The sequence below is a fragment of the Hylobates moloch genome, unplaced genomic scaffold, assembly GCF_009828535.3.
Source record: "Hylobates moloch isolate HMO894 unplaced genomic scaffold, HMol_V3 SCAFFOLD_3, whole genome shotgun sequence".
Classification (NCBI taxonomy): domain Eukaryota; kingdom Metazoa; phylum Chordata; class Mammalia; order Primates; family Hylobatidae; genus Hylobates; species Hylobates moloch.
In genome coordinates this window covers 44,243,550-44,255,679 of record NW_026652278.1, presented here as the reverse complement: position 1 = coordinate 44,255,679, position 12,130 = coordinate 44,243,550, and the positions used below count along the sequence as shown (strand labels likewise).

General features: G+C 39.5%; 1 protein-coding gene across 1 annotated transcript in view; it reads right to left on the bottom strand.

The window, feature by feature from the left end:
* Window positions 1-12,130, bottom strand: part of SLC16A12 (solute carrier family 16 member 12) — a 105,053-nt gene that overhangs the window by 9,875 nt on the left and 83,048 nt on the right. The window contains exons 4-5 of the mRNA XM_032137183.2: window positions 3,443-3,546; window positions 809-952 (exon numbers count right to left, since the gene is read on the bottom strand). Of these exons, the coding sequence (XP_031993074.1) occupies window positions 809-952; window positions 3,443-3,546 (248 nt within the window). The remainder of the gene's footprint in view (window positions 1-808; window positions 953-3,442; window positions 3,547-12,130) is intronic.

Genomic DNA, 12,130 nt, shown 5'->3' with positions numbered 1-12,130 from the left:
GACAGTGCCTGGTAAACTGGGATCCATTGGTCACCATAGCAGCAGTCAGGCTCTTTGGGTTACTAGGGGTGGATGTACCTTCTTTAGCTAACACAGCCAAATTTATAGCCTCACTATGAGGTTATGTCTTTTATTGACCTTATTCATGCCACACCAATGGCACAATGCACAGACAGGAGTTGGCGCTACTCTCCACATCCCTTTGAGTGATGGGCAAACTCCTACTGCAGTCGCACAATCCTATGCAGTCTCTGTAAGTGTGATTTATTGAATGTACATGTTGCTTTTTTCCCATGCGATTTATTATAATTTGCTAAAGTGATACTTCCACAGCATTGAGAAAGAATGTGTAATATAAGAATATTCACAATAAAGGGCTTTTTTAAAATTAGAAACTCCCATTTATTGGACAGCAATATTCATTATAAAGCAGGAGCAACTCAGATTGACCATCAATAGTATTTTAATGTCTTGGCAACAGTTGGAAGAATGACCATTGCTGAAAATTCATGTTGCCCTGGGTAATATCTTGTTTCTTGTGAGTACAGAATCTCAGCCATACACTAATTCCAAAGAGAAAGCTGCAGTTGCTTTTACCATCTGGTTGAATTACAGTGGAGATGCATTTTCATTAGGGTAATGTAATCTCATTTCCAGCTCTGTTTAACTGCTAGGTAGGTAGACATAAGTTAGGTCAACTAAATTATGCATCTAACAAAATGAATATTTTATGAATTACTTCTCTGTTGATGTGCTTGGAAACCCCTGGATGGAGTGGGGTGAGACAGGTGGTACAAAGTGCCCTTACCTGTAAGAACTCCCAGAGTGAGGTAGAGATGCTTCAGACTCGTGGCAAATGAGCTCAGGATGAGTCCAGTAGATGCAAGCAAGCCACCCAGCATGATTCCCACTTGACAGGATAAATGGTTACTGACAACACTCCCAAGTGGAGCTTCAAAAACAATAAGAAATAGGTTCAACAGAAAGGCCTTGAGGGCACTGTGAAAGGCTGTGATGTGGCACTGACAGAGCAGAGAACCTTTAAAGCATTGAGCCCACCCTATTAATTCTGCAGCTTTGGAAACTGAGGCCCAGAGAAAGGAAGTGATTGTCCATGGTCCCACAGACAATAAGCAGCAGGGTTGGAATAGAACTCAAGTCTCCTGACCTGCATTTCAGGTCTCATTCCTCTTCATTCTATTATAGTCATAATGGCAGGATGGTAGGGTGTTTTTTAAACAGTGGATCAACTTTCTCTAAATTACATGTCATTTGCACAGGGATGCTTACTATAGTGTTGATCATATATCATTAGCAATAATGGTGACAGTTAATTGCTGGAGAAAGAAAGTGGATAACACCATGTGACCAGCAGTGTTATGCAGTAAAAGACCAGGGAGAGAGATCACAGACAAATTCCACAATCTGGCCCAGTTTTCAGGCTTCAGCACATCCTGTGGTTGAGATATCAAAGCCCAGAAAATCTAAGAAAAATGCTTCATGCCCATAGTGACATTCTGGCTGGTCTCACTCAATTTGTGGCTTACCAGTGTATCAGAATTACGTTGACCTCAAGGCTCATAGAATATTAGGTAAAGCCAGAGACCAAAAAGGAACTGAAGTTCAGGGGTATATGGCATGGCCCAAGGTCACCAACAAGAGCACCTAACACTGAGTGTGAGGTTATTTCATGCCCTTACTCTTTGGGTCTCTCAGACTAATGGCAGGAGTGATGGGTGAGGAAGCCATGTGAATTTCCTTCTAAGGAAAAATTCACGCTGACATCAGTAACTCTTAGTAGAAAGATCAGAAGAGCTGATTTTCTAAGGTATCTGAAGAGTATGATCATTTTTGTATCGATCAGACTGAAATTGAGGGTCAGTTCAACTGTTAACTTGTCTGTTCATCACAGAGCAGATCTGTTCCCAGTGGGTGTCCCACATGTGATTCTGCAGACTCTCATCCGTACTCTGAACTTTAATGTTCTAATATTATGTTGCAAGGTGAGCAGGTGGGTATATGGTAATTGTGTACAACAGGCCCCTTGGTCTTGCATAGAATTTAAATATGTTGCTTCTGACATAACCCTACTCAAAGCTTCACACAGTCATTGTGACCATATTGGTCACCTAAGGTCATTTCCTCCTATTTGGGGGATTATGAATATTCTCCAAAAGATAGAAATGAGGGAAATCAGTCACCTTTATCCTCTGAAAACACAAACATGGCTTCTTTGGCATGCTGATGCAAATGCTGTGACTAATAATGTGACCCTGAAAATCAAGTGGTTTTAAAAAAAAAGACAGGCTCTAAAACTCAAATATATGATTTTTTGATCCCTTAAGACCTTCTTATTAGTTGAAAGAGTTGATTTAGCCTTCGCATGAAACCTGCTTTTAGTCTTAGAACTGCTCTCAACTTCCTCCCAACCAAGCAAATATTATACATTTCAGTACAATTTAACTGATTCATGAGTATATGTATTTTTTTCCAAAAAGAAATATGAGTCAGTACCTAGAATGGAATAAAATGGTTATTATGAGTTACTGAATACAGGTATTATTTCCCTTTTGCCACTAAGACATGGCTTGAAGAGATGAAAATTTCCTAAAATACTCAGAACTCATTGAAATGAACAGATTAAGTGGGTCTAAGCTACAAACAATTTGATTTAATCTTAGAAACTCTCTAAGACATCAATTTAATAATGAGACTTTGAAATTTATTTTAAACAAATTCCAGGTTTGTCCTCTACTACAGATGGAATGTTAATTCCATACATTTCTAGAACACCCTAGATACCTTATATAACACTTTTGGAGTTTCTTGAATGAAATTACACCCATAATGAACATGTTTATCTCATGATGACATAATCCTATCCTTCCCCAATACTTCTCTAAGCATGAAGATTTATACACGAAAAAGATGAAATCCATGAGCCAAATGTCAAGCCCTTGGGAAAGGAACAGAATGTAATCCAAGACTTGAGATGTGATACAACACTGTTGGCACTTATGACTATATAAAAATGGCTCATGGTACTATCGATAACTATTTACATAACTGGAGAATGAGAAGGCCATAGCATTTGGAAGAGAGAAGCCAAGCATATACTGTAAATTGCTTCCAAAATCAGGACAGGTTCTAGAATGCTCAGCATCCTATCTCTATATGGAAGAACCAAATCTTATGTGTTCTTTTGAGTGTATTATCTAACTGTTCTACCTGACATCGGCCAAGACCATTAATTACAAGAGCAACTCTGGTTGGCTTTGGCCTGAAGATAGGATTGATCTTTTCTTTATATTATATAGTCCTAGCCAGTTTTTAATGTAGCCCTTCTACTTAGGAAAACTAGTAATCAAAGTCAGTGGAACATCATTGTCATATACAGTTCAAGAGTGGCCAGTAATTCCCTATCCTAGTAAGTGATACTCACCACAGAGCATGGTCACACAATCTACAATGGAATGGATCCATGCTGTTTGTGCGTAATCCTGAGTGAAGTATGTCTGGAACTCCACAAAAAAAATTGAGATACATCTGAAAAATACAATGCAGGCATTTTATACAAAAAATGAATGAGCATGCATTTGAGCCAGAACTTAAAATGTTTGGTTCAATTAGCTGCTCCTGTCTCCAAGGGTTTTAATTGCTAGACCATAATAAGTGGGAAATCAGAAGCTGACCATTTGGGCCACGCTGGATAATAAGAAGAACAAGTGTTCAACCACCACAGGGGCTACTAAAGCCAAGTAGATGTGAAGACCACTGCTCTAAGCAAGGTTTTATGGAAACAAAAGCAGGTCAAGAACATGGATTCTTATTTACTTTTGTATTTTGCTAACTTCTTCCGAGAAGTTATTATACAAATTAAGATTTGACAATAAAGAATTATATATCACCAGCAATGTCACCTCTAGGATTTATATAAAGGAAATAATCAGGTGATATTGATGATAGATAGATAGATAGATAGATAGATAGATAGATAGATAGATAGATAATAGATAGATAGATAGATAGATAGATAGATAGATAGATAGATAGATAAAGGGATATATTCTGGAGAACTAGTTTAGTCTATAAAACTATATATATATATGTATACAAAAGGATATATTCTGAGGGATATAATAATAATAGATATATAAGAGGATATATTCTGGAGAATAGCCAAATATCATAACCAATGTAACTGTTCATCAATAAAGGACTGGCTAAATAAATTATGGCATATCAATAAAATAAAATAGTAAGTCTTAAAAATGATGATGTTGATCTGTATATATTGATTTGGAAATAAATTTGCAATATAATGTTAAGTAAAAAATAAGTTAGTTACCAAACAGTTCATATAGTAAGAACTTATTTTTGTAAAACCAGTTTATGTAAATAGAAAATTTCCTGGATGGCCAAATAGGAACAGCTCTGGTCTGCAGCTCCCAGCGTGACTGATGCAGAAGACGGGTGATTCCTGCATTTCCAACTGAGGTACCTGGTTCATCTCACTGGGACTGGTTGGACAGTGGGTGCAGCCTATGGAGGGTGAGCCAAAGCAGGGTGGGGGGCATTGCCGCACCCAGGAGGAAGCACAAGGGGTCAGGGGATTTCCCTTTCCTAGCCAAGGGAAGCTGTGACAGACCGTACTGGGAAAATTGGGACACTGCCACCTAAATACTGTGCTTTTCCAATGGTCTTAGCAAACAGCACACCAGGAGATTATATCCCACGCCTAGCTCAGCAGGTCCTATGCCCACGGAGCCTCGCTCACTGCTAGCGCAGCAGTCTGAGATCAAACTGCAAGGCAACAGCCTGGCTGGGGGAGGGGCGTCTGCCATTGCTGAGGCTTGAGTAGGTAAACAAAGTGGCCAGAAACCTCGAACTGGGTGGAACCCACTGCAGCTCAACCAGACTCCACCTCTGGGGGCAGGGCATAGCTGAACAAAAGGGAGCAGAAACTTCTGCAGACTTAAATGTCCCTGTCTGACAGCACTGAAGAGAGCAGTGGTTCTCCCAGCACAGTGTTTGAGCTCTGAGAACAGACAGACTGCCTCTTCAAGTGGGTCCCTGACCCCTGTGTAGCCTAACTGGGAGACACCTCCCAGTAGGGGCCAACTGACACCTCATACAGCCAGGTGCCCCTCTCAGATGAAGCTTCCAGAGGAAGGATCAGGCAGCAATTTTGCTATTCTGCAATATTTGCTGTTCTGCAGCCTCTGCTGGTGATACCAGGCAAACAGGGTCTGGAGTGGACCTCCAGCAAACTCCAACAGACCTGCAGCTGAGGGACCTGGCTGTTAGAAGGAAAACTAACAAACAGAAAGGAATAGCATCAACATCAACAAAAAGGACATCCATACCAAAACCCCATCAACATCAAAGACCAAAGGTAGATAAAACCACAAAGATGAGGAGAAACCAGAGCAGAAAAGCTGAAAATTCTAAAAACCAGAGCATTTCTTCTCCTCCAAAGGATCGCAGCTCCCCGCCAGCGATGGAACAAAGCTCGATGGAGAATGACTTTGACAAGTTGACAGAAGTAGGCTTCAGAAGGTCGGTAATAACAAACTTCTCCAAGCTAAAGGAGGATGTTCGAACCCATTGCAAGGAAGCTAAAAACCTTGAAAAACGATTAGACGAATGGCTAATTAGAATAAACAGCGTAGAGAAGACCTTACATGACCTGATGGAGCTGAAAACCATGGCATGAGAACTACGTGATGTATACACAAGCTTCAGTAGCCGATTTGATCAAGTGGAAGAAAGAGTATCAGTGATTGAAGATCAAATGAATGAAATGAAATGAGAAGAGAAGTTTAGAGAAAAAAGAGTAAAAAAAAATGAACAAAGCCTCCAAGAAATATGGGACTATGTGAAAAGACCAAATCTACATTTGATTGGTGTCCCTCAAAGTGATGGGGAGAATGGAACCAAGCTGGAAAACACTCTTCAGGATATTATCCAGGAGAACTTTCCCAACCTAGTGAGGCAGGCCAATATTCAAATTCAGGAAATACAGAGAATGCCACAAAGATACTCCTCGAGAAGAGCAACTCCAAGACACATAATTGTCAGATTCACCAAGGTTGAAATAAAGGAAAAAATGTTAAGGGCAGCCAGAGAGAAAGGTCGGGTTACCCACAAAGGGAAGCCCATCAGACTAACAGCAGATCTCTTGGCAGAAACCCTGCAAGCCAGAAGAGAGTGGGGGACAATATTCAACATTCTTAAAGAAAAGAATTTTCAACCCAGAATTTCATATCCAGCCAAACTAAGCTTCATAAGTGAAGGAGAAATAAAATCTTTCACAGACAAGCAAATGCTGAGAGATTTTGTCACCACCAAGCCTGCCTTACAAGAGCTCCTGAAGGAAGCACTAAGTGTGGAAAGGAACAATCTGTACCAGCCACTGCAAAAACATGCCAAATTGTAAAGACCATCAACGCTAGGAAGAAACTGCATCAACTAATGGGCAAAATAACCAGCTAATATCATAATGACAGGATCAAATTCACATATAACAATATTAACCTTAAATGTAAATGGGCTAAATGCCCCAATTAAAAGACATAGATTGGCCAATTGGATAAAGAGTCAAGAGCCATCAATGTGCTGTATTCAGGAGACCCATCTCATGTGCAGAGACACACATAGGCTCAAAATAAGGGGATGGAGGAAGATCTACCAAGCAAATGGAAAGCAAAAAAAAGCAGGGGTTGCAATCCTAGTCTCTGATAAAACAGACTTTAAAGCAACAAAGATCAAAAGAGAAAAAGGAGGCCATTACATAATGGTAAAGGGATCAATTCAACAAGAAGAGCTAACTATCCTAAATATATATATGCACCCAATACAGGAGCACCAAGATTCATAAAGCAAGTCCTTAGAGACCTACAGAGAGACTTAGACTCCCACACAATAATAATGGGAGACTAATGCCCCACTGTCAATATGAGATGGATCAACGAGACAGAAGGTTAACAAGGATATCCAGGACTTGAACTCAGCTCTGCACCAAGCAGACCTAATAGACATCTACAGAACTCTCCACCCCAAATCAACAGAATATACATTCTTCTCAGCACCACATCGCGCTTATTCCAAAATTCACCACACAGTTGAAAGTAAAACACTCCTCAGCAAATGTAAAAGGACAGAAATCACAATAAACTGTCTCTCAGACCACAGTGCAATCAAATTAGAACTCAGGATTAAGAAACTCACTCAAAACCACTCAACTACATGGAAACTGAACAACCTGCTCCTGAATGACTACTGGGTAAATAATAAAATGAAGGCAGAAATAAAGATGTTCTTTGAAATCAATGAGAACAAAGACACAACATACCAGAATGTCTGGGACACATTTCAAGCAGTGTGTAGAAGGAAATTTATATCACTAAATGCCCACAAGAGAAAGCAGGAGAGATTTAAAATTGTCACCATAACATCACAATTAAAAGAACTAGAGAAGCAAGAGCAAAAAAAATTCAAAAGCTTGCAGAAGGCAAGAAACAACTAAAATCAGAGCAGAACTGAAGGAGACGGAGACAAGAAAACCCTTTCCAAAAAATCAATGAATCCAGGAGCTGGTTTTTTGAAAAGCTCAACAAATAGATAGACTGCTAGCAAGACTAATAAAGAAGAAAAGAGAGAAGAATAAGATAGACGTGATAAAAAAATGACAAAGAGGAAATCACCACCAATCCCACAGAAATACAAACTACCGTCAGAGAATACTATAAACACCTCTATGCAAATAAACTGGAAAATCTAGAAGAAATGGATAAATTCCTGGACACATATTCCCAAGACTAAACCAGGAAGAAGTTGAATCTCTGAATAGACCAATAACAGGCTCTGAAATTGAGGCAATAATTAATAGCCTACCAACCAACAAAAGTCCAATACCAGACGGATTCACAGCCAAATTCTATCAGAGGTGCAAAGAGGAGCTGGTACTATTCCTTCTGAAACTATTCCAATCAGGAGAAAAACAGGGAACCCTCCCTAACTCATTTTATGAGGTGAGCATCATTCTGATATCAAAGTCTGGCAGAAACACACCCACACAAAAAGGGAATTTTAGACCAATATCCCTGATGAACATTGATGCAAAAATCCTCAATAAAATACTGGCAAACCGAACCCAGCAGCACATCAAAAAACTTATCCACCAAGATCAAGTTGGCTTCATTCCTGGGATGTAAGGCTGGTTCAACATATGCAAATCAATAAATGTAATCCATCACATAAACAGAACCCAAGACAAAAACCACATGATTATCTCAATAGATGCAGAAAAGGCCTTTGACAAAATTCAACAGCCCTTCATGCTAAAAACTCTCAATAAACTACGTATTGATGGAACGTATTTCAAAATAATAAGAGCTATTTATGATAAACCCACAGCCAATATCATTCTGAATGGGCAAAAACTGGAAGCATTCCCTTTGAAAACTGGCACAAGACAGGGATGCCCTCTCTCACCACTCCTATTCAACATAGTGTTGGAAGTTCTGGCCAGGGCAATCAGGCAAGAGAAAGAAATAAAGATTATTCAATTACGAAAAGAGGAAGTCAAATTGTCCCTGTTTGCAGATGACATGATTGTATATTTAGAAAACCCCATCGTCTCAGCCCAAAAGCTCCTTAAGCTGATAAGCAACTTCAGCAAAGTCTCAGGATACAAAATCAATGTACAAAAATCACAAGCATTCCTATATACTAATAACAGACAAACAGCCAAATTATGAGTGAACTCCCATTCACAATTGCTACAAAGAGAATAAAATACCTAGGAATCCAACTTACAAGGGATGTGAAGGACCTCTTCAAAGAGAACTATAAACCACTGCTCAACGAAATAAAAGAGGACACAAACAAATGGAAGAATATTCCATGCTGACAAAAATAACAAATGGAGAAAGGATTCTCTATTTAATAAATGGTACTGGGAAAACTGGCTAGCCATATGTAGAAAGCTGAAGCTGGATCCCTTCCTTATACCTTATACAAAAATTAATTCAGGATAGATTAAAGACTTAAATGTTAGACCTAAAACCAGAAAAACCCTAGAAGAAAGCCTAGGCAATACCATTCAGGACATAGCATGGGCAAGGACTTCATGACTAAAACACCAAAAGCAATGGCAACAAAAGCCAAAATAGACAAATGGGATCTAATTAAATTAAAGAGCTTCTGCACAGCAAAAGAAACTACCATCAGAGTGAACTGCCCTGCAGAATGTGAGAAAATTTTTGCAATCCACTCATCTGACAAAGGGCTAATATGCAGAATCTACAAAGAACTTAAACAAATTTACAAGAAAAAAATCAAACAACCCCATCAAAAAGGTGGCAAAGGATATGAACAGACACTTCTCAAAAGAAGACATATATGCAGCCAACAGACACATGAAAAAATGCTCATCATCACTGGCTGTCAGAGAAATGCAAATCAAAACCACAATGAGATACCATCTCACACCAGTTAGAATGGCCATCATTAAAAAGTCAGGAAACAACAGGTGCTGGAGAGGATGTGGAGAAATAGGAACGCTTTTACACTGTTGGTGGGAGTGTAAACTAGTTCAAGCATTGTGGAAGACAGTGTGGTGATTCCTCAAGGATCTTGAACTAGAAATACCATTTGACCCAGCGATCCTGTTACTGGGTATGTACCCAAAGGATTATAAATGATGATACTATAAAGACACATGCACACGTATGTTTAATGTGGCACTATTCACAATACGAAAGACTTGGAACCAACCCAAATGTCCATCAACGATAGACTGGATCAAGAAAATGTGGCACATATACACCATGGAATACTATGCAGCCATAAAAAAGGATGAGTTCATGTCGTTTGTAGGGACATGGATGAAGCTGGAAACCATCATTCTGAGCAAACTATCACAAAGATAAAAAACCAAACACCGCATGTTCTCACTCATAAGTGGAAATTGAACAATGAGAACACTTCGACACAGGGCAGGGAACATCACACACTGGGGCCTGTCGTGGGGTGGGGGGATGGGGGAGGGATAACATTAGGAGAAATACCTAATGTAAATGATGAGTTAATGGGTGTAGCAAACCAACATGGCACATGTATACATATGCAACAAACCTGCACGTTGTGCACATGTACCCTACAACTTAAAGTATAATAAAAAAAAGAAAATTTCCTGAAAGCATATACACTAAAATGTACCTAATCATTATATGTAAATGGTGAGATTAGAAATAATTATTTAATCTTTATACAGCATTTTCAATTACTTTACAATAAACATGATTTCTTATGTAACCAGAAATGTGTATATATGTGTGTGTATGTGCAGAGAAAGAAACATTTATATTGAAAAATAGTTAATTACTTAGAGAAAGACATGTGAACCAGAAGCAATGCATCACTGTGCAACTTGGAAGAGCCTTATATGGATTAGCATGGCGTCTTCATTCAGGCAGGAAGCTTTTATAGCCCGGTGATAACAGGGGAAGAAATCAAGACTGTGGCTTGGGGATGAGATAAGAGGTTATTAATCTCTTTGGAGCTAAATTCCAATTAATTGTGCTTTAACAATCCACAGTAACCTGTTATGTTCACTCTCCCTCTCCTCCCCAGTTGCTGCTGGGTGTGAAAGTAGGTGGTGAAGAGCTTGGAGAAGAAGGGAGAGAACCAGGTATAAACAAGACTGCCATGTTAGGCAGGGCCAGCTTCATGGGCGTGCAGTCTACGCAGTCACATAGAGCCTGGCACTTAGAAGCATGAAACTTGATTTAGTGTTTGGCTGTCTGTCACTGACTGAACTTTTTTTTTTTTTTTTGAAATGGAGTTTCACTCTTGTGCCCAGGCTGGAGTGCAATGACGCGATCTCAGGTCACTGCAACCTCCGCCTTCCAGGTTCAAGCGATTCTCCTGTCTCAGCCTCCCAAGTAGCTGGGATTACAGGTGCGTGCCACCACGCCCGACTAATTTTTGTATTTTTAGTGGAGACGGGGTTTCATCATATTGGTCAGGTTGGTCTCGAACTCCTGACCTCAGGTGATCCACCCACCTCGGCCTCCCAAAGTGCTGGGATTACAAGCTTAATAATTTTATATTTGAATTTGTGTTTCATAAGTGCAGTGCAATGGAACAATGGAGACTTCATGTGAGCAGAGGAGATACATGCAATATGTGTTTCTGCAGTTCTGTGATGCACCATTCACACACAGTGTTAGAGATGTCCCATAAGCACAGTGTTCTGCTAGGCCCACGATTCGAGAGAGTTCAGTTAAGACTCAAAGCCAGTATGAAGTAAGTGTGTCACATCTACAACTTAGCAGGCCTGGGGATAGGAAAAGAAGGGTCTACCAGCCCCAAGAGGCTATGTTTTCCTTTTGAACCAAAACCTGCTTCAAATGCAGAAAGAAGGCAGTGGTGTTATAAGAATCACAAAGGACCAAGGATTTCTATCATATCCTTTTTCATTCATATCACTTCCTTGTATTAGCGAACCACTAATGTTGAGGGTGATGGCATAGAAGGAAACAAAAAGATCAGCCAACCCATATTTCCATTCCCTTTCAGTCCTTCCTTAGTCATCAATAAGCTGAAGGTAGGAGAATGTCGATAGGATGTGCAAGTTTCAGGAAGTCAAATAAAAACAGTTGAGTTAGTTTTGTGCAGGGTTTCTACTGTTCTGATGGAAAATGAAATACGTATGTATGTATGAGCTACAAAGTAAGATTTGTGTGACTTCAGTGATTCCATATATGAGTTCAAGACTCATATTTGCATTTAAAGCTGACATTGCAAAACATAAAGATGTGTGGTCAATTCATTCTAATTATTTCACACTCTCATTTTCTTTACTTAGAATAACACTAAATAGCAAATTTAAACATCGTGAAAAATTTAAAGAGACCACTGAAGAAAGGAAAAAGCTTTCTATTTTAGTACATTTAACAGCATTTTCCCCTGCTTTTTGAGCAAGGGGCCCTGTATTTTCATTTTGCACTGGTCCCCATAATTTTGTTGTTGATCCTTGTGGTAGGAAAGAGAAAATGGAACAATGTGGTGAGCTAAATTCTAAGTCCCAGCAGAAGGTGGGATGAAGTTTGGCATGCGGGGC